This window comes from Podarcis vaucheri, assembly GCF_965113315.1.
Source record: "Podarcis vaucheri genome assembly, chromosome: 13".
Taxonomy (NCBI): domain Eukaryota; kingdom Metazoa; phylum Chordata; class Lepidosauria; order Squamata; family Lacertidae; genus Podarcis; species Podarcis vaucheri.
Window position 1 is genome coordinate 29,234,636 of NC_138751.1, and position 22,782 is coordinate 29,257,417.

The window sequence follows — 22,782 nt, forward strand, 5'->3', positions numbered from 1 at the left end:
TCTCTGGCGTTTTAACGCATTCACATGAAACCTGTTGAATTCTGCCTCTCTCAGAATTAAGGGCACCATTTTCTCAGCCTTACCTACCCCGCCGGGCTGTTGTGAGAATAAAAAAGAGGAATTTGAGAAGAATGTACACCACTTTGAACGCCCCAGAGAAAGTATGTCTGCCCCCCATGCCATATGATGTCATATGATGTCACATCTGTGATGTCACGTATGGGGCAGGTGGAGACACAGTTGCCCGTGCACAACCAGGAGCCTTAAAGCCTGTTCCTGATGGTGTGTCAGCAAGGGAAAGCACCTTTGGGCTTTACCACCCATTAGCTGGTGGGAGCCGGAGCCGAATCCTGCTGGATCAGGGGCACAGGGAACGCCCTCTCATAGCCAAGCCTGGCACAGCTCTTGCTCCCAGGTGTTCGTAGGCTGCTTGCAGTCACCTGTTGGTGAAAGTGAGGTAGGAGCACAGGTAGGTAGTTAAAAGAGCCTAAACCCATGACCAAAAAAAGTGTGCTTAAAATTCTCACATGCCCCTTTATATATACAGAGGTGGATTTAGGTATCTGAGCAAATTACTGGTGGCTGGGGTGTGTTATTTTTCTGTTTGCCCTGCAGCCCTGCAAGCAAAAGTTCTCTCTCTCTCTCTCTCTCTCTCTCTCTCTCTCTCTCTCTTAAAAACTAAGTTTGTTTTTAAAGTGGGATGGAGACAAGGACAGGCGTATGATAATCCACTGCAAAAGATTATGGACCAGGAACTGCAAGATCAGGGTTCTAATCCCTGCTCAGTCAAAAGTCCTCACTAGGTGGCTTTGGGCCAATCAGTGCCTCTCAAGCCTAGACTGTCTCACAGAGTTGCTCTAAGAGTAAAAGGGGGGAGGAGAACCTTGAGCTCTATGCGGGGCAGGGGCGGTATATAAAACATGGGTTGTGGATGTAAAAATTACCATATTTTTCTCTGTATAAGAAAACATTTTTTTGCTTTATTTGTGTGTGTTTTTTGTCAAAAGTTGGGTGTCGTCTTATACATGGATCGTTAAAAAAACTTTGAGAGCGATTGGCCCCCCCCCAAAAAAAGGTGAGAAACTTGCTGCCGCCGCTGATCATCTGGATTTTCACTTCTAGAGATTTGGCAACCCTAAAGATTTGTTTTTTGTTTGTTTTTTAATAAAAGGGTTCAAAAAAACTGGGGGGGCGTTTTATACATGGAAAAATACAGTAATAAATAAAAGGTGCCAGCACTAAAGCACTCTGCACATGTTCAGAGGCACTCTCTTTTTCTTCCTCATTATTTCAAATCATTCCATTTCAGTATGTCCTGGGGCTGGAGACCTGAACCTAAAGAAAGGGGGAGGCTCTCAGGCTGATGAATCGAAGCCTTGCCAATAGAGCCAACTTTGGGTGTTTGCTCTCCCCCCCGTCACCTCCAGAGCTCTGCTCATTCACACACACAGCTGAAGGCGGGCAGTTGGCATCCTTTGACTGGCGTCCTTTTAATGGGCACCCAGCCGAGGGCTTGTTAAGAGGCTGAGTCCTCCTGGTGCCCACCTGCCTTGGGAGAAGAGGATTAAATAATTCAGATTGCCGCTGGAGAGCAGCCAGCTGCCCCTCCCCTCCTCTCCCCACCCCCTCCCACCCCCTCTCTTCCCTGCCTCCTCCTGCCCTCGCGTCTCTACCTACACAGTTCCCCAACGCAGCAGGAATGAGGTTTGAGCTCAGCTACCCTCAGTTGCCTTTCGCAGAGAGGGAAGTTGGCACCGGGCACCTCTGCTGCTGCTGCTGCTGTTGAGGGGAGTCCGTCTCTCCCAGGGAGCTGGATCCAGAAGGGGGCTGGCAAGAGATCCAGAGACCCCCATCCCCATTCTTCACAAGAGGGGCAGAGTGAGTGGGGGGCACTCTTCCTTGGCGTAGGCTGGAAGAAGACACGGGCTCTGCTACAATGGACCCGAAGGAGAGGAAGAAGATCCAGTTCTCTGTGCCTGCCCCCCCTAGCCAGCTGGACCCCAGAGCGGTGGAAATGGTAAGGGGGACGAGGGTTAGGGTCAGGGGGGCAGCAGAGGCGGCTTGGGACTTAGGGATCAAGTTGCTGGGAAGTGTGAGCTGGCACCGATTTGCCGGAGTCTCTCGCAGGCAATCTTTCAGCTTGCAATGCAAATAAGCACATCCAATGTGCTTCATGTTCTAACACACACAGAGAGACGGGAAATACAGGAACTTCGGTCTTAAAAATATATATTACAGGGAAGGAAGACTTGCTGAAATCTGTGGGACTTATTTCCGAGTCCTCAGGTTAAGCGCGTCTATGAAATGCCCTTTGTACGATGCATATTTCTTATATCGAATGTGTGTGGCTTCCACTCTTTTCTGCTGTGAGCCTTTTAGTGCTCCTTTTTTAAAACGTGTTAAGAGTTTTCTTGTAATTTGCATCATTGCCGTTTTAACTTTGTGTAAGCCTTCCCAGAAACCTGTTGAAGAGCGGGGTGTATGAACCAGCTAAGTAAGAGAATTTAGTATTTGAAGCATTGTGTATTTACGTAGGGATTTAAGTGACTTGCATGCAAGTAACACCTGTGAATGAAAGACCAAAATGAACTAATGAACCCAACTAGGAAAATACAGTTAATGCATTGGAAATGCACTTTATTTCCTCCTTCCACAGGTGCACATACACACCCAGATGCGCACTGTTCGCTCTTCTTGCACAACCACCCCTGAATCCAAGCTTATTTATAAAAAGTAGGCACTTTTATCCCACGATGGCCATTTAAGTATACATTCCTGCACACCCCACATTCAGTGTGCGTCCAAACTTTCTTTTCATGCATTTATTTTTACTCCAATGAGCAAATTCTCACATCAGATGCAAATCCCTGATTTTCACACTTGCCTTTGCGCTTTTTGCAATTTCACACTTAAACCATGCAATCACACACATACACACACGGCGAAGAAATCAACACTTTGAAAATTGTAACTTTTGTCCACTTTTTTACAACCATGGTTTCTGGTCCTTATGGCTTTGGAAACTTCTCAGTGGAAGTGTGAGGACAAGTCCTGGTGGAGTCTCTGAAATCAGAAACAGGGCTCTTAAAAACGGGATCTCCAGAGATCAGGGGGTGGAGCATCTGCTCTCTACTCTTTGCTCCTCCCTGTGACCAACCGAAGAGAATGTGCGATGCAAAATAAGCAAATATATGTGTGTTTGCAGATGCCCACTTTTCCAGAATTTGAGTTACCTAGATGCAGATTTCTCTCTCTCTCTCTCTAATTAGTTAATTCCACATGCCCACGTAGTATACATAGCCTCCGGCCAGAAGTTTTCTGTGAGTGGCATTGAGCAAATAAGTCACTGGCTTGCAAACTCTGTTCACCATCCGTAAAATGCCAATACTTACAGCCTATGACTTGGGTTTGTGTATGTAAGGATATGCACGCCCACATCCACACACGCATAATCATAATGTAATTTGCACACTAAAAGTGCTACAGAAATTACAGTGGTACCTCGGGTTAAGTACTTAATTCGTTCCGGAGGTCCGTACTTAACCTGAAACTGTTCTTAACCTGAAGCACCACTTTAGCTAATGGGGCCTCCTGTTGCCGCCGCGCCGCCGTAGCATGATTTCTGTTCTTATCCTGAAGCAAAGTTCTTAACTTGAAGCACTATTTCTGGCTTAGTGGAGTGTGTAATCTGAAGCATATGTAACCTGAAGCGTATGTAGCCCGAGGTACCACTGTATTATAATTTCTAGAGCCACGATCTAGTAAGAAAGATGCACTATCGAATGTGAGAGTTAAGCACGTGTTTAAACCTTTCTCATGGAAACTAGTGGAACTTAACTGTAACAGTGCTGAGGCTATTGACTGTACAGCATTGATGGATTGCATTTATAGACCATCTTTTTTCTCCACAACAACTTTGTGAGGTAGGTTAGTTTGAAAGGCAATGAATCTTCCTTTCTCTTACACACACAGAGCATGGATTGGCTAGTACAGGGGAAGAATTACAGAATCACAGCCTTGTAGAGTTGGAAGGGACACCGTGGGGCATCTAGTCCAACCCCCCTGCAATGCCCAGTGTGGGGCTCAAACCTACGACCCTGAGATTAAGACTCTCATGCTCTGCTGACTGAGCTATCTCAGGAGACTGTTAGATCTTGGTAGCAGCCAATTCCAAATTCCAGAGGGGTACTAACAGCAACCAAAGCAAAGGAGAATCTTTTTGGACCTCTGAAGACTAACCAATATATGGCAGCTGGCGTAAGCGGGGAATGGATTATAGAAAATATCTTGTCAGATGCACAAAGCTGTCAGCTATATATGCATACATTCCATGAGTGCAGCTGCACAAAATTGTAAATATAAAATGCTTCTTGCAGTGGGTGCAGCTTAACGGTTAACACCACCTGTGCTGCTTTAAAGGGTCCAGCCTTCTCCAATAACCTCTTACTGCAGTGGAGGTAAAGGTAAAGAACCCCTGGACAGTTAAGTCCAGTCAAAGGTGACTATGGGGTTGCAGCGCTCACTCATCTCGCTTTCAGGCTGAGGGCCATGGATGGTGCTGTGGTCTAAACCACTGAGCCTCTTGGGCTTGCCGATCAGAAGAGGCTCAGTGGTTTCAGACTGCTAGGTTGGCAGGAGCTGGGACAGAGCAACAGGAGCTCACCCCATTGTGCGGATTCGAACCGACAACCTTCTGAGTGGCAAGCCCAAGAGGCTCAGTCCGAACCCAGCAGTCCAAAACCACTGAGCCTCTTGGGCTTGCCGATCAGAAGGTTGGCAGTTCGAATCCACGCAATGGGGTGAGCTCCCTTTTCTCTGTTCCAGCTCCTGCCAACCTAGCAGTCCGGAAGCACGCCAGTGCAAATAGATAAATACCGTAGGTATTGCTGTGGCGGGAAGGTAAACGGTGTTTCCGTGCGCTCTGGTTTCTGCCACGGTGTTCCATTGTGGTATAGAAGTGGTATAGTCATGCTGGCCACATGACCCAGAAAGCTGTCTGTGGACAAGCACAGGCTCCCTCGGCCTGAAAGCGAGATGAGTGCCGCAACCCCGTAGTAGCCTTTGACTGAACTTAATCATCCAGGGATCCTTTACCTTTACTGCAGTGGAGAAGCGAGCCTTCGGTCTTCCTGAGTCTTTGGCAATGGAGTCCAGTCAGATGATGGCAGGGCCTCATCCTTGAGAGAGGGAGGCAGCGGACAGATACTGGCCCTACAGGCTTATGAATAAAATATTGGGGGGCCCTGGTAAACCCCACCCAGCATAACTGAACACATGACACAGCACACACACATCATTTGAATGGCAATACCAGTGACGGATTTACGTATAAGCTAAACAAGCTATAGCTTAGGTCCCCACTCTCTTGGTGAGCCCCCAAAAAATTAAAGAAAAAATAACCTGGATATACATTTCCAAAATACAAGATAAAAAACAAATAAAATAAAGCCTACATACAGCAACAGTGTTTTGTATAGGCTCCTATGATGTAAGTCATGGGCCCTGCCTGCTAGCCTGCTCCCTAAAATATCACTGGTTTGCTCATTTCTATATACAGGGTGCCTGCATTCTGCATGGACTGGATGCATGGCAACATGTGCAAATGGCTTTAGAGACTTATTAGGTCCATAAATTACCATATAGCATATATTCAACACAAAAAACAGCAACAATTTGTTGTTGACAAAGGACAGCTGGACATATGAAGGGCCCCATTACCTTCAGTAGCTTAGGGCCTCATCAAACCTGAATCCGGCTCTGGGCAATACCCATCAACATTGGGGGCTCTGGCCCCCTCAAATATTTTATGGGGAACAAAGGGACCTTGGATCCTAGGAGTTGACTCCTATGTCTGAAAAGGGCTGTCCCCGAATGCCCTTCCCCTTCTGCATCAGGGTCTTCACCCCTAACCCCTGAAGATAAGGAACCTGACTCCAGAGTCATCATGACAGAAACACGTGCTGATAAGAAGGTGGAGAACACCAGGAAGTATTCTTTGTTTCACATTCACGATGATTTGTTCTCATGATGCTCTTGGGGTCGTCACACGCAACCCAGCTGCCTGCTCCTGCAAAGTTTTTTAGAGTTGGTCACATACTTCCTATCCAATCGGTGCACATACTGTAACTCCTTGATGAAATTCCATAACTTTTCATACTACATATGTTCTGGTTTATTTCTGCCTTGCTTTTGTTACGCTATAGCCCCTCCGGACAGCAACAGCACTGGGGGAGAATCGTGGAACAAATGAAAGCAGAATAAATCCACTCCCTACAATGCCCTATGATTGTGTCAGAAACATGTTGCAGAATATGATAAAATGGAGGTAACCCGAAAAGTGATGGGATTTCAGCAAGAAGTTTCCAAACAGGCAATGATGGAAAATGAAGTACAGTGGTACCTTGGGTTACATACGCTTCAGGTTACATACGCTTCAGGTTACAGACTCCGCTAAACCAGAAATAGTGCTTCAGGTTAATAACTTTGCTTCAGGATGAGAACAGAAATTGTGCTTTGGCGGCGCGGCAGCAGCGGGAGGCCCCATTAGCTAAAGTGGTACCTCAAGTTAAGAACAGTTTCAGGTTAAGAACGGACCCCCGGAACAAATTAAGTACTTAACCCGAGGTACCACTGTAGTGTTAGCACCCCAAAACTTTTGCAGCCACAGGCAAGATTAGCAGGTAGCATATTATTATTATTATATGGCTGCCCCAATATTATCACAAGCACAAATAATGAAGAATGCACAGGGAGGGGAAAGGAGGCCTCGAGGGGGGGGCATAAGTGTTCCTAGGGAAATTAAAGTCCTTCCAACTCTTCCCCACCCCAACGCTTTCTCGTATGCTGAGCAGCATAACAATAATATATTGAATTATGAAGAGCTGAGCTGGCTGCTTCTTTCCTCATTCGCATCTGATTTGTCTTTATTTCCTCCCCTCTGAGCAGCCAATGGAGACCAGCAGGGACCCAGTCCTGTTCTCTGGCATGCCAGGGAGCTCTTGCCAGCCAATTCAGCTGCCTCCTCCCAAGATGCAGGCATGGGCTCTCTTCCCAAGCCACTTACGTAGCTGAGGGAGGCATCCCTGAAATCCAGGCACCTCTGGCAATTACCTAGGGCTGTGTTAAAACAGCACTTTATTCCAGTTTCCTTACCTGATCAATTTTTTTTTTGCCTTTTACATCTTCTTCCACATTAAGTAAAGGCCACTTCTGGCCATCTAGCAGAATTTAGTTGACATTTAGCACTCATTTCCCTGTTAATTGCTTTGTCCGCAACCCCGTTAACCTGGAAAATGTACGAAATGTGGGGTGGTGGTGGTTCTGGCATAGAGGTCCTCCCTGCTGTGTGAATCGGGGGGGGGGGGGGCAGAAGTGCACGTGCACATGAAGGGTGGGGTGTGTGTGGCAACGACGTGTTCGATGACGTCCGCTGTTGAGTCACCCCACACCCACCGGTGGGAATGAAATGTAGAGCGGCAGGGTGGTATATCGGTCGAAAAGCCACAGTTTCGTAATGCAGCAGGTGATGCAATGAGAAACAAATGTTATGGACAGGGACAGAAGTGCTGGCATTTCAGCTAGGGAGACAAATGCAGCCTCTATAGCTCAGTCGGTAGAGCAGGAGACTCTAAAGCTTAGGGTCGTAGGTTCGAGCCCCATGTTGGGCAAAAGATTCCTGTATTGCAAGGGGTTGGACTAGATGACCCCAGGGGTACCTTCCAATTCTACAATGCTATGATTCTGTGGTCCCCCATGTCTGAATGCACTCTAGTTTGCCTCTATGGCCGTGGAAGGAACAGGAGAGGGAAGCCAAAAGCAGTACCTTAAATTGTGCCCACAAGGCTGAAGGAGGACAGGGCATGGGTGAAACTGGCGGTCCCAGTGCTCATTCCCAAATCCAGGAATGGGGCCCTAGTTGCAGCTCCCAAACATGCTCAAAGTCTTGTCTCACAGAGAAGACCTTGCAGTACCTGGCTTGTGAATTTGTACAGGCAAAATTGGCGGGAGTGGTCTGTTCTCAGAACCTCACCCTTAAAAAAAAAAAAAGAATGCATTGCCCATCTTTTTCCTTCTCATATTCCTCTGCAAAACTAACAAATCCTCCATATGATTTCCGTTCCAGATCCGCCGACGAAGACCAACTCCAGCCTTGCTGTTCCAGCTGTCAGAAACATCATCCCCTGGTGAGTCTTAATTCTTCTTATCAGGCCAGGATGGGGGAAGGAGAAGTGGACAGGTGGCCTGGGGTGTGGACCAGACAGGCCTTTGGCTTTTCTTATATCCTTAGGTCCACAGTGGCAGCATTTGAATATGTATGAACATTCAAAAGTGGTTTATATAAAGTCAGAATCTTCGCCCATCTAGACCAAGAGTGAGGAACCTATGGCTCTTCAGAAGTCACTGGACTACAATCCCATCATCCCTGACCATTGGCCATGCATGCTAGGGCTGATGGGAATTGTAGTTCAGCAACGTCTGGAGTACAATGTTCCCTGTTCCTGATTTAGATCCTTCAGCTGGAGATAGCAGGGGTACAGGCAGAGGTTAGGCAGGAAAACAGGTAACAGACTGTATGGCAGAGACCTTCTTTTGCAAAAAAACAAAATCCAGACACTGTTTCCTTGAGAACAACAACAAAAAAAAAATTTAATATTTTTTGGATAAGCTAAACAACCTTCCTTCCGATTCCTGTTCTCGATTTATAAAATCTCTGCATGTGTATGATAAGATGCATACCGAACATTTCAAAATTGTTCAGATGCCTGTAAACCCCAGTAACCCAAGGCTGTTCTGGAGCTGTTACATTTGATTGGCTTGGTTTTACAACTTTTTTTTTTATTTGTACAAACGACGTCAGCCGAAGAACTCTGGTTACAGAGCAACTCAGAAATACAACACTATAAATCAGCAGTCCCTTACCCTGCTCCCCCCCTCCCCAAACAACCACACCTCTGTCAGGTTGGCTGGTAAAATCTCCAAACTGCAGATGAATAGAAGTTAGAAGCTGAGAATTTTGTGGTTTAGGGATGTAGGCAAATGCCTTGTACCAAGCCAGATGATTGGTCTGTCTTGCTGAATAAAGTCTAAGTCAGCCTTCGTCAATTTGATGCCCTATTGGCGCTTTAAATTACAACTTCCTTCAGGTTGGCGAAAACCGGTAGGTGCTGACTGGCAACTTCTCAGACAGGGATCCTTCCCAGCCCTGCCTGGAGATGCAGGGGCTTGAACCCGCTACAGCCTTCTTTATGAACCCCTCAGCTGTGACCCTTCCCCACCTAGTGCGTTTGTGGCTGGGGTGAGACCCGGCCTGGAGTCTGGCCAGTTCACAGTCTTAGCTGCTACAGTACATTAGCTGCTTAAAAATAAGTGATATACTGCATAAACACACGCTAAACAACTTAAAGATTCAGAAATCTTTTGTAAGGAAAATGTAAACTAAGAACCAAGGAAGGGAAATACCACCCCCCCTCCCCAACATGGAAAGCAGAGGCAACTGCCAGCTGCTGCCCCCCGCCCTCCCCATAACAAGCCTTGCTTGTCAAACTGCATTGCAAGAAAGCTCATCGCTGGAGTTTCTTTCTGTGCTCAAGGTTCCATCCAAGCAGCTGGAAAATAAGACTATGTTCCTTGGTATCTCTTGCTAGAAGTGAACAGCCTTCCAGCCCTTGGTAGTTCCTTCTCTGGACAATAGCCTCCCTTGTTGTACAGGGACAGGCAGGGCATGAAGGACAGAATCTACCTATTCCACGGGCTGATTCCTTCCCAAGGAACTTTCCGCAACACATCCTCCAGCTATGTTTATGTGGCCAGGAAACTTTCACAGTCGGAACGGTGGGTGAGCAGCGTTGTTGCTTAACTGCAGCTGGAATTTGCCAGTGGTTGGCTCCGTTCCAGACCTCAGAGTTGGGCCCCGCGAGTGCAGTTTCTCGCAGCGCACATTGGGGTGTCTTAACACACAACAGCTTAATTTCTGAAATGAGACCTTGCGTGCTTCCAGACCAGGAGGCTTTATATCACACATAGTGTTTATGAGTCTGTGATTGACGTATATTTCGCAAGACCTCTGTATTATTATTATTATTATAGGATTATTATACATGCACTGTGCAGAGGTCCTGAGCGAACACTTCCTCTGAGCTGCCTTGCTGAAATTCAGACGTGTCTTTAGTAAGCAGCAATAAGTGGAAATAGGTAAAGGTAAAGGGACCCCTGACCATTAGGTCCAGTCGTGGCCGACTCTGGGGTTGCGGCACTCATCTCGCTTTATTGACCAAGGGAGCTGGCGTACAGCTTCCGGGTCATGTGGCCAGCATGACTAAGCCACTTCCGGCAAACCAGAGCAGCGCACAGAAACGCTGTTTACCTTCCTGCCAGAGCGGTACCTGTTTATCTACTTGCACTTTGACGTGCTTTCGAACTGCTAGGTTGGCAGGTGAAGTGGAAATAGACACACTTAAAAATCGAAGAAGAGTGTGCTGGATCAAGCAAAGCATCCCATTCTTACAGTGGCCACCCTGGGGGAAACCTGCAAGCAGGATTTGACCAAAAGTGCACTCTCTTCTCCTGTGGTTTCCAGCAGATGGTATTTGGAAGCATTGCTGGCTTCAACTGGGGAAAGAAGAACATAGATCATAGATCATGGCCCTTTCCTCCACAAATTTGTCCAATCCTCTTTTAAAGCCATCCAGGTTTGTGGCCATGCCTGCCTCCTGTGGGAGCCAGATCCGTAGCTGAACTATACACTGCAGGAAGAAGTACTTACCGTATTTTTCGCCCCATAGGGCACACCGGCCCATAGGGCGCACCTAGTTTTTTTGGGAGGAAATAATTATTTCCCCCCCAAAACCAGGTCGGGGAATCCAAACCAGGTCGGGGAACAGCGGGATGGCGGCGCTCCGCCTCCCCGCTGTCCCCCGAGCTTGTGGGGCTGCCTGATATCTGCACAAAGCCCGGGGCGCGCTGTGCAGCGCGCCCCAGGCTTCAGGATGCAGGCTGCTATCTGCAAGCCTTGGGAGCCCGACAGGAACTCCCGCGGAGCTCCCAAGGCTTGTGGAGAGCTTCCTGAAGCCTGCAGAGCGAGAGGGGTCAGTGCGCACCGACCCCTCTCGCTCTCCAAGCTTCAGCGAAAGCCTGCATTCGCCCCATAGGACGCACACACATTTCCCCTTCATTTTTGGAGGGGAAAAAGTGCGTCCTATAGGGTGAAAAATATGGTACTTTTATCTGTCCTGAATCTTCCAGCATTCAGTTTCATTATGGGGGGGGGGGCTTCTCCATCCACTATCTCCATGCTGTGCATCCCATAAGGAACAAAAAAGGCTAGGTTGTGCTCATGTGAGGAACAAACAGAAGCAGCAGTGTGGTGATGGAGCCCACCCACAGAAATGTCACATAACAAACAGCCCGTCAGAAAAATCCACTTGTGACTGTGGACATACACAACAGGTCATTTTATACTGATCTGAAATCCAGGTGGAACCACTAAAAGGCAGACACATTGGTGGTGGCGATGCAAAAGCATCTGAGAAGCTCTGCAACAAACTCCCATCAGTGTCAGGGTCTGGGCAGAGGAGGAATGGTGCAGACCACCTCCCCAGCCTGACCCTTCCAGAGAAGAAGGAGACAGTTCAGAATGACAACAGAAGTTTGAGGGAGGTCACACCTCAGAGGCAGATGAAGGGAAAAGCTGGGAAATAATGGGAGAGGAGGAAGAAGAAGAAGAAGAAGAAGCAATAGGGGAGAAACAGCTGATGGACTCAGTGTCTTTACAAAGCATTCAAGACCCGCCCCCTTTCTCCCAGAACACGGTGGGCCTTGAAAGTAGGAGAGCAAAGAGCTCAAAGGCAAAGGGCATTTTCCAGCACCCACAGCACTGACTCATGAGGAAGTGGGAGAGACGGAGGGGGTGGGGTTTCACCCAGAGCAACGCCATTATTCCGAGAGGCCACACTCTCAAGCCTCTCTCTGTGAATATTGCATAAATGCAGATGGTTAGGACTTTTCCTTGTTTTGTCCATTCCTGGCAACCTGCTGCGGGGGTTGGATCCTTGGCTGCCTGACAATCAGGATGCACTCCTAGCCATGTTCATGCAGAGGTAACCAGAGGTGGTGCCCATGGGTGAAGATGTGCCCACAGAGACCTTCTGTGCTGTCCACGCAGTCCCTTAGACTTGAAAGAAGCAACTCTTTTGTAGCCAGTAAAATAGGTGTGTTTGGTCCCTGGGTGTGGGTGGTTACCTATATTTTTTACCTGTTTGCAAATGTCCCCATGATTGGCGACCCCTTGCTAACGTATTCCCATAAGCCAGGCATGTCCAGCAGGCAGATCGTGATCTACCAGTAGATCACTGGATGTCTGTGGTAGATCACCGGTAGATCAGTGGCTACCCCCAAAGAAGCTAAAAAACTTTGGCTCCCCTAAACGGGGCTTTCTTCCCTAAAAAAAGCTCAACATCTGAACCACCAAAAACAGGATTTTCCTTCCTAAAAAAAGCTCAGCGTCACTTTCCTCCTCCCTAAAGAAGCTCAACAAGTTTGACCTGAACCCCGCAAAAGGGGGTAGATCACTGCCAGTTTTTAACTCTGTGAGTAGATCGCAGTCTCTTGGAAGTTGGCCACCCCTGCCATAAGCCATTGCTTTAACTCTGGAAGATCTAAACTCCAGGTGGTTACATACTGGCAGTGGCGTAGCGTGGGGGGTGCAGGGGGGGCCGGCCGCACCGGGCGCAACATCTGGGGGTTAGGGTTAGGGGGCGCAAGTCAATGTGTTAGGGGGCGCAAATCCATGGGTTAGGGGCGCTAATTACTTGCCTTGCCCCGGGTGCTGACAACCCACGCTACGCCACTGCATACTGGTGATGGAAAGGAGCGTGTGAGATGCAGGATGCTGCCTTGTACCAACTCAAACCACTGGCCTATCCAACTCAGCATCACCTGCTCTAACCAAGCCATGGCCCTCTGGGGATTTCAGGCAGGAGTATTTCCCAGCCCTGTCAGAAGATGCCTGGTCCCAGGCCCTTCCATAAACAGTGAATGTGCTCCACCACCGATCTGTGGCCCAACGTACAGAAATGGGTTCTGCGGAGCTCAGGCACATTAAGCAAGGTTGCGATCTCTTGGGATCATGGACACGTTTAATTGGAGAGGTTCTTCTTCACACAGAAGATCTGGGCAGCTCATAACCAAGACACAAACAGTATTTTTTTAAACGTGAAGATAATTTTCAGAAAACAAGATACACAGAGAGAGCATTGTTTATCCCTGGCAGTTGAACATTTTTTCCAGGCAAAAGGTCTGGCAGAGGCCCAGGATGAAACCTGGGTTTTGGCTAACCACTGGAGGGTGAGTTCCAGAGTTCCACCTTTCTGAGTCCTCTCCTTGTTCTAAACGCCATGCTCAGCTGATCTAAAAACAGGGATGGGAACCTTGTAGCCCTCGAGATGTTTGCCGGACTACAACTCCCATCATCCATGGCAATTGGCCTTGTAAGCTGGGGTTGTTGGGAGTTGGAGTCCAGCAACAGCTGGGCAGCCAGAGGCTCTCCACCAAAAACTGGGTGGGGCTGAGTGCCCAGATGCTTCTTTAAGGAGCTAAGGAGAAGAGGGCATTTCAGCAGTTAGGCTTGGCAATGAAATGAAGCTCTACTCCATCCCCATACCTTCCAACATTTCTCCAGTGAAATAGGGATTTCCTATTAGATGATAATAATAATAATTTTACTGTTTATACCCCACTCATCTGACTGAGTTACCCCAGCCCTTCTGGGTGGCTTCCAACACATATAAAAACATAATAAAACATTAAACATTTAAAAAAAAACTTCCCTATACAGGGCTGCCTTCAGATGTCTTCTAAAGGTTGCATGGTCTCTTATCTCCTGGGCTTTGGGGTTGCATAACTCCATACCTCTGACATTTGTCTGATGAAAATAGAGACGTCCTAAGGGAAAGCGGGACATTCCAGGATCAAATCAGAAATTGGGATGGCTTCTGAAAATCTGGGACTGTCCCTGGAAAATAGGAACAATTGGGGGCGGGTCTATCTTCCCAGTTGCTGACGTGGGCCTGATTTTGAAGAAAGGCCTGTGCGTTGGATTGCGAGAGGGGTGGCTTCTCCACAAAAAAGGCACAGTTACAAAAGACTATTTGGCTTTCATTGACTTATGCCCACCAATAGCTCCATTCATCAGTGGACCCCATGAAGCTTCAACAGGGAGGCAGCTGCTCCCACGCTAGGCATAATGGATTTAACCAGGTTATTACTGCTGAATAGGAGGTAAAACATTCCAGGCTGGTTCATAAATCCAAGCAGCTGAGCAGGTACTCTCTGAACACGACTGCAGGCAATGCCATGCAGGAAAACTATTTGCGTAAGCGGCTCACTGTGCTGTTTGGGGTGGTTTAAAAACATGCTGATGAGCTCCCATGGTTTGCAGAGGCACTGTTGAAATCAACCCAATGCGGGGAGCCAGTCACACAAATAGATTGCTGTGCCAAGCTGCCTCCGCACAGCCAAGTTGCCAAGCGGTCACCTGCCTGGTTGCTTGAATGCATGAATGAGACGCCCTGTGCCACCAGCACAACTTTGCCACAAAATGCCTATGAGCGTGAATCAAGTCCTTTGCACCTCTCCTGGTGTCCTGGAGCAGGCGTCCCCAACCTGGTGGCCTGCAAATCCCAGCAGCCACCACCAATGGCCAGGGATGATGGAAGGTGTCCTCCACAACGTCTAGAGGATGCCACATTGGGTATTTCTGTCTCAGATTGCGGAAATTCAGATTGCAATTCTACGCTCTCTGTTGTTTGCTTTTACTGACACTGCTCTCTTTTCTTGTTTGTTTCTTTCTTCACCCGCTCGCTGCAGAAGACGAAGGTTCTCCATACCAGGTCAGTATCACGACTTATACATAGGAGAAGAAGGCATGCAAAGGAAAGGAGCAGTTGGGTGAAAAAGGCTACAAGGGCATATCTGGTTTAATAGTAATTCCTTGTCCCCAGAGATTCCTGGAGATGTTGGGTTGCCTGTCATGCTTATACAGTCATACCTTGGGTTACAGACACTTCAGGTTGTGTGATTTCGGGTTGCGTACCGCATCGAACCCAGAAGTACTGGAACTGGTTACTTCCGGGTTTCGATGCTTGTGCATGCACAGAAGCACTAAATCGCGACCCACATGTGTGCACACGTGGCGCTGCGGGTTGCGAACGTGCTTCCCGCATGGATCACGTTCGCAACCCGAGCGCCCACTGTATCTCAGCTTTCTTCCATCCTGATGGAACGGCAATTTGCACAGGCAGGATTCCTAGGTGCTGTGGTGTGCGACAAAATTTTTCGTAAGGGGAACAGCTAGGGCCAGAGGCGCCAGCTTGCAAGTGCAGTCTAAGGTCAACATTGTGCACGCAGGAGTATTGCACCTCCCTCCCTAAACAGGGCAGAAGCTTCCTGGGCTTTGGGAAGGCGGTGCCAGGGCCGCTGACAGGATGCCAGAGCTCTGCTGCCTCCTTCCCAAAGTTGGGCAAGCTTTGGGAAGGTGGCAGGAGGACTCTTGGACCCCATCAGAGAGAGAACCAAGTAGCATGTCCCCATTATTCTTTTTTTATTGGTATACTAAGTGCCTCTTACTCAGGGCCGGATTCAGGTTTGATGAGGCGCTAAGCTACTGAAGGTAATGGGGCCCTTGATATGTCCCGCTGTCCTTTGTCAACAACAAATTGTCGCTGTTTTTTGTGTTGAATATATGCTATATGGTAATTTACGCCATGCAACCAGTCCATGCAGAATGTAGGCACCCTATAGATAGAAATGAGACAACCAGTGATATTTTAGGGAGCAGGCTAGCAGGCGGGGCCCATTACTTACTTCATAGGAGCCTACACAACACGAAACACTGTTGCTGTATGTAGGTTTTATTTTATTTGTTTTTTATCTTGTATTTTGGAAATGTACATCCAGGTTTTTTAGTCTTTAAATTCCCCCCCAAAAAGATTGGGGCCCTAAGCTATAGCTTGTTTAGCTTATACATAAATCCAGCACTGCTCTTACTCAGCATTGCTTGGGAATTCTAAGAAACCAAAAAATCAGTGCTGTGCAAAAGCTTCAGCCCTCCATCTTAATTTAAAATGGTGCCCCATCGTATCCAAACATGGACAAAAACCTGCTTCTTGACCTCAGGAACCATCATGAAGACTTTGGTTCGGATATCTCAAGAGGTGTCCAACTGCATAAAGCACAGACAGCATTCCAAAATACACAGTAAATTTCACAGTAATGGCACGCCAGCTTTCTTTCAGGGAAGCTTGTTCCCCATCATTGATCTCATTGGCTACATAACGATAGGATTCTGAGGTGCCCCAGTTTTCTCCAGAACACATTCTGAAAAGCATTGCTGCACTATATTCTGGAGGAGTATGTTATACGCCGCCCAAAACGGTGTGCATTTTCACTCTGCACGTGTGTGTGTGCCTGCCTAGGAAGGAGGCTGCTTCTGAATGAGTGCAGGGTGCTCACTACCCCTCAGTGCTGTTGCATAAGCCCCGCCAGCCTCCCCCTCCAAGTATCTATGGGTGTGAGGAGGCAGAATTCCTGAATATGGAGGAGTGGTTGACTTCCTTACTGCTTCTCTGAACAAAGGCTTAGAACATTTTAAGGTGAACTGTTTAACGTGGAAATCAAAACTCCGGCTTTTATGCAATCAGTGGGTGGGGAAATGGTTCTGCTTGAAGAATATTGCATTTTTGCAGCATTCAAGCTTCTGCTTACATGAGTCTCAGAGACAGCGCTGAGAGCCAGTGTGGTGTAGTGGTTAGGAGCAGTGGATTCGTAATCTGGGGAACCACGTTCGTGTCTCCGCTCCTCCACATGCAGCTGCTGGGTGACCTTGGACTAGTCTCTCAGCCCCACTCTCCTCACAGAGTGTTTGTTGTGGGGGAGGAAGGGAAAGGAGATTGTTAGCCGCTTTGAGACTCCTTAGGGTAGTGATAAAGTGGGATATCAAATCCAAACTCTTCTTCTTCTTCTTAAATGGGGGGTGGGAATTGTTGGTTCAAGGTGAATAATTCTCAAAATAGGGAGAGGTTGAGGTTTTGTTTATTTGCTATTTAGTGGATCAGTGTATTTATTTGTTTATCATTTGAGTATTGCTAATATTGCTCGCTACTATTTATGTAGCTTGTCGTCCCCCCCACAGATGTTATATGTAAAATTAATGTATGATATGATATGATACCCCCTTTCCCCCTATAATATTATGTATTGTGTATTTTTCTTTGCTGTAAATCACTTGGAGACCTTCAGATGACAAGCGACTAATAAGTTTAATAAATATTATTATTATTATTATTAATAATAATAATAATAATGGTGAGCAACTCAGGGTTTATCTGCACCTCTGCTTGCCCCACTGCTCCCCCACCCCTAGGGAAACCTACTCTTTGGTGCTAAATCCAAACAAATGGCAGTTGCGTTGTCTGCAGACTGCCATTGTTCCGATTTAGCTCTAAAGAGTGAGGGAAAGTCTGGAAAGCATGGGACAAGCAGAAAAACACTTGGACCCATGCTTTCCAGGCCCAGGACAAGCAGGAGTGTGGACGAGCCTTTATCTTTGTGCACTGTGCTGAATAGCAGCCCTTAGCTAGCAAAGAGGAAACTCACAGGAGAGCTGGAATGAATTAACCCAGGAATTCTCAAACTTTGTGCCAGTGCATGCTAATAAATTATTGGGGCGAGGTCAAGTAAATACGTAACAGAACCCAAAATACTTGATGAGGGGTGCCAGCTCAAATAAAATACAGTCATACCTTGGGTTGATTGTGCTTCAGGTTGAGCACGTTCGAGTTGCACTCTGCAGCAACCCGGAAGTAACGAAGTGCGTTACTTCCGGGTTTCGCCGCTTGCGCATGTGCAGACGCTCAAAATGACATCACACGCATGCACAGAAGCAGCGAAAAGCAACATGGACGTGTGCAGACATGCCATCTCTAGTTACGTTTGCTTCTAGATGCGAATGGGGCTCCGGAATGGATCCCGTTCGTATCTAGAGGTACCACTGTAATCACAAGACGCAACGCATGCACACAATTTGAATGGCAATGCCTATCAGCTTGGGTTGGGGGGCAGGCCCCCTCAAATGTTTTACTGGGGGAGGGGTGAAAGGACTTCAGCCCTAGCTGGCTCCTAGGTACTTGATACAGTGGAGTCTGCAGCAGTGTAGTTAGTCGCTCAGGCACCTGGGGGCAGAGCAAGCCATCCATGGGGGCAGGGTGAGCTGGGCAGGGTAGGGTGGGGCGGGGCGCTCTGGGGGGCCTGCATGGAGTCCACCCACCGCTCCCTGCATGGGTCCCTGCTCTGAGGTTGCCTCTTTCCATCAGCCTTCGCTGGCTTGCTGATTCTCCCTCATCTCTGCAGCAGAGCGTTCAATCACACTTGGCACAGAATCACAGCAGAATTATCCACCCTCAAAGCAGGCTGCACATGACTGGCGTCTCTGCTCAGGTCGGCATTGCTCAGATCGGCAATTCATTTAGAAACTTCAGCAGGCATCAACTCTGGGCAACCTCTGAGACAGTTGCTAGGGCCCCAGCGCTCTGGCAGACCCACTGATACCTTGGGGTCCATCATCATCATCATCATTCTGGCCTGATGTTCTGAAAAGCAGCAGATGACTAGATTGAGCCCCCTTTCCCCCCCACAGTGCCCCCAATATCGCTGTGAGAAATTAAGTGTGGTTAGACCCATCAGCCCATTCCTGCTTGGAGCTAAGGAAGTCCATCGGGCCCACTGGCAGAAGAGGGGGCCCACCCAGGGCCTGTTGCCCAGAGGCCCCACAAACCTGACAGACACAGGAGAGGGTAGAACCCTTTGGAGGGAAGAAGTAAGGGAAGAAGAGTGTAAAAGTTTGTCCACATTTGAGCATTATTTAGCTGTTAATCAAAATCCACCCCTGCATCTATTTACATTTGTATAGGAAGCAAAACTTTGGTCTTTCCCATGCACACCAGTAGGCAATCCCTTTTGTGTTTGTCCTTGCCTTCTCATTTGCTGATTCTATTGTGCCAGTTAAGTACCTACAGGGTGTGCATATAGATAACTGTGCTTGGGGTTTGTTTGTTTAAAAAAAAAAAGAAAATTCCCCACCCAAGAAGTCTGCAAAAGCCCACACTCGGGCTATTGAAAATTGCTTGTGCAGTTTTCTGTAAAGCTGAGGCATAGGAGCCAACTCCCAGGGGCCAATATCTCTTTGACCACCACCCCCTATAAAATATTTGAGGGGCTGGGGGCATTGTCATTCAAATGGTGTATGTGTGCCATGACTTGTGATCAGTTATTTGGTGCAGGAATTACCGTATTTTTTGCTCTATAAGACTCACTTTTTCCCTCCTAAAAAGTAAGGGGAAGTGAGTGTGCGTCTTATGGAGCGGATGCAGGCTGCGCAGCAGCTATCCCAGAAGCCAGAACAGTAAGAGGGATTGTTGTGGAGTGATCCCTCTTGCTGTTCTGGCTTCTGAGATTCAGAATATTTTTTTCCTTGTTTTCCTCCTCCAAAAACTAGGTGCGTCTTATGGTCTGGTGCATCTTATAGAGCGAAAAATACAGTACTTGCCCCCTCCCCAATACAGTATTTTATTCAGGTTGGCACCTCTGACTGAGGGATCAAAAGTGTGTGTGTGTGTGTGTGTGTGTGTGTGAGAGAGAGAGAGAGAGAGAGAGAGAAAGAGAGAGAGAGAGAGAGAGAGAGAGAGAGAGAGAGAGAGAGAGAGATCTTCTAACTCTAACACGCCAGCAAAAACACAGGAAACTCCATTGTGTGCAAACCCTGAGAGTGAAGTCAGAATGAGTGCTCAGTGAACAGTAAATAATCTACCCTCTCTGGATGCTCAGTAAGCAGGTCGTCTGCAAGCAACTGTTTCCCAGAACGTTTTTAAGATGGAGAGGGAAGAGAAGAGCGGCACAGCTGCCCTCCTGCTACACAGGAAGGCCACCCCTGTGGCAAAGCTGACACCCCCTGTGCTTTGAACAGCAGCCTGAAACTTAAACCCAGCACGTGACACTTTTCACCGTCACTTATCTCCCACACTCAGAAAAGCTTCGCCTGCTAAATTTCTGTTTCTGCCAAGCCAGATGAAATAGATGAGGCAGCCACCCTGTCCATCGGTGTGGCCTGAATAATTGCTCTTTTGTTTTTTTGAACTGAGACATGAAAAAAAATCCAGCATTCTAAAAGGTGGCAGAGAGACACAGGACACAGTTTGAACTGAATAATCCTGTTGCTGAGAGAAAAAGGTGGCTGACTTTGGAAAGCAGAGGTAGACTCTTCCTTTCTTCAGCTGCTAGGTATCCTTCGGGCTCCCCCATTACAGATCCTCCATGTCTCCCTATGTTCCAGGGATTTAGCTGATTTAGAGAAGCCATCCCAGTTTCTGATTTCCTGGAATGTCCTGCTTTTCCCTATTTTCATTGGAGAAATGTTGGAGGGTATGGAGTTATTTGACTCCCAAGCTGTCTGTATAGGGATTTGTTTTTTTTTAAAAAAAAGGTTTAATATTTTATTACATTTTTATACAGTGGTACCTTGGATTAAGTACTTAATTTGTACCAGAGGTCCGTTCTTAACCTGAAACTGTTCTTAACCTGAGGTACCACTTTAGCTAATGGGGCCTCCTGCTGCTGCCGCGCTGCCGGAGCACAATTTCTGTTCTCATCCTGAAGCAAAGTTCTTAACCTGAGGTACTATTTCTGGGTTAGCAGAGTCTGTAACCTGAAGCATCTGTAACCTGAAGCATATGTAACCCAAGGTACCACTGTATATGTTGGAACCTGCCTAGAGTGGCTGGGGCAACCCAGTAAGATGTGTGGGGTATAAATAGTAAAATTATCACTATGGAATGGGGCATCTGTATTTTCATCGGAGAAATGTTGGGAGGTTATGCCATTATTTCAGTACAGTGGTACCTCAGGTTGCATACACTTCAGGTTACAGACTCCGCTAACCCAAAAATACTACATCAGGTTAAGAACTTTGATTCAGGATGAGAACAGAAATTGTGCTCCGGCGGCGCAGCAGCAGAGGGAGGCCCCATAAGCTAAAGTGGTGCTTCAGGTTAAGAACAGTTTCAGGTTAAGAACGGACCTCCGGAACGAATTAAGTTCTTAACCTGAGGTACCACTGTAATAGAGGGAGGGGAGAGGGGGGGAAACATGAAGGCCAGGGGACTGTAACAACTGTGAGACTCTGCGTTTCTTCATTGAATGCCCTTCACCTGGGCATTGCAATTTGCAATTCTGCTGCGCTAGAAGACCTTGGAATTTACTCAAACAAACAAAGAATGCCCCATTGGAAAGTCTGGCTCTTGAGCTTATCCCACCCCTCTCTCACACACATAAACACACCCAAGCCTGCAGAGAAAATTTATTCCTGCTTGCATTTTTCCATGACTTCCCCTTGATCTTCAATCACATTAAATTCCTCTTTAATAGGCGACAAAGTACTGTTCTGGAATGGGATCCTGGGGACAGCAAGTCAGGAGCCAGAAGCTTAGTGCCTTTGAGAAAGACTGGCTGCTTTTCAAACTCTCCCCATGACTTGTCTGTTGTTTAATCAGATTATCCATTTAATCGCTGAGTGTGCCGCCCCATTCACCAGTTGGCAGCTTGCTTTCCCCCCCTTTTTTCTGGGTGGGGGGAGGTAAAGCCCTTGGCGGAGGTCAGACAGAATGCGTACCTTTTTCACCTGTTTCCCAACCCCAAAATGAGCAGGGAACATGGACATTTTCCAAAATGCGATCAGAGCTTTTGTCCAGTGAACAACAACAAAAAAAAAGGAAAGGAAAGAATTTTGCTGGTTTCCAGACCTGGATAGCTAGGTAACGGCTAACTTACATAGCAGTCAAAAACTGCTTTGAAAAAACTTTACTGCGATTAATCATCTGGGTTTTAGCTCGTTTGAGTAATTAAATGTAAAAGTTATTTCCAAAATCTATATATTTTCAGATTTCTTTTTTTAAAAGCTACTGAAATATTTAAGCTACCGAAAGAACGTGTGAGAACTTACAGTTAAAGCAAAAGAAAGGCCATCGTTTTTTACATATGTAAAAAAAATAAAAATCCTTCCATTCTGTATTACAGTTACATCACAAGAACCAAAATAACCTCAACAAAGTGTGAACATAATTCTCAGCCCTGCCTTTCAAATATTTCCATCACCAATTAAACAACTAACACTTCAGTTGCTTAATTTTCTGATTAAAGGCTGCAAATTTAGTAATGCAGATCTTATGTATTTATTTATTTATTTTTAGTTCCATTTAAGAAGCCCTGTCTAACGCCATAAACACCCTCCCTCCCCTTCAGGGAGGAAGTGGGGCCAGTGAAATGACCTGCTTTGGGCAGCACCAGGGAAGGGAAAGAAGGGGGTGGGGAGGGAATAGATAAAGGCAAGATTTGGTGTCTAAATGATGCAGCAAGGAGACATTTCAGGAGAGGAGACCTTCCCAAGGGCTCTGCTTCGGGTCCCACCATGCTTTGGGCCAGCATTGGTGAGAAGGACAAAAGCAAATTATCTTTTTGAAGAGAAGTACACTTTCTGCCACTTCTCAGGATTATTCCTGGGACTGTTTCAGCAGTAACCCTGCTCCTGCTTTTCCCAGAATGCCTCTGTCCACACCACCCCTTTCTTTTCCCTGAGGTAAACAGGTGTCGTCAGGGACGCGGACTTATAAAAAATATTGGGGGGGGGGCCCGGGAAAGCTCATGAATAATAAATAAGCTCATGAATATGCAAATAAAGTG

The 22,782-nt window shown here is 47.2% G+C and overlaps 1 protein-coding gene across 1 annotated transcript in view; it reads left to right on the forward strand.

Annotated features, from left to right (window-relative positions):
* The first annotated feature begins 1,652 nt into the window (after positions 1-1,652).
* The window catches only part of PPP1R1B (protein phosphatase 1 regulatory inhibitor subunit 1B), a 52,615-nt gene continuing 31,485 nt past the window's right edge, over positions 1,653-22,782 (forward strand). The window contains exons 1-3 of the mRNA XM_082197394.1: positions 1,653-2,017; positions 8,123-8,183; positions 14,863-14,885. Coding sequence (XP_082053520.1) covers positions 1,937-2,017; positions 8,123-8,183; positions 14,863-14,885 — 165 coding nt within the window. The 5' untranslated portion in view covers positions 1,653-1,936. The remainder of the gene's footprint in view (positions 2,018-8,122; positions 8,184-14,862; positions 14,886-22,782) is intronic.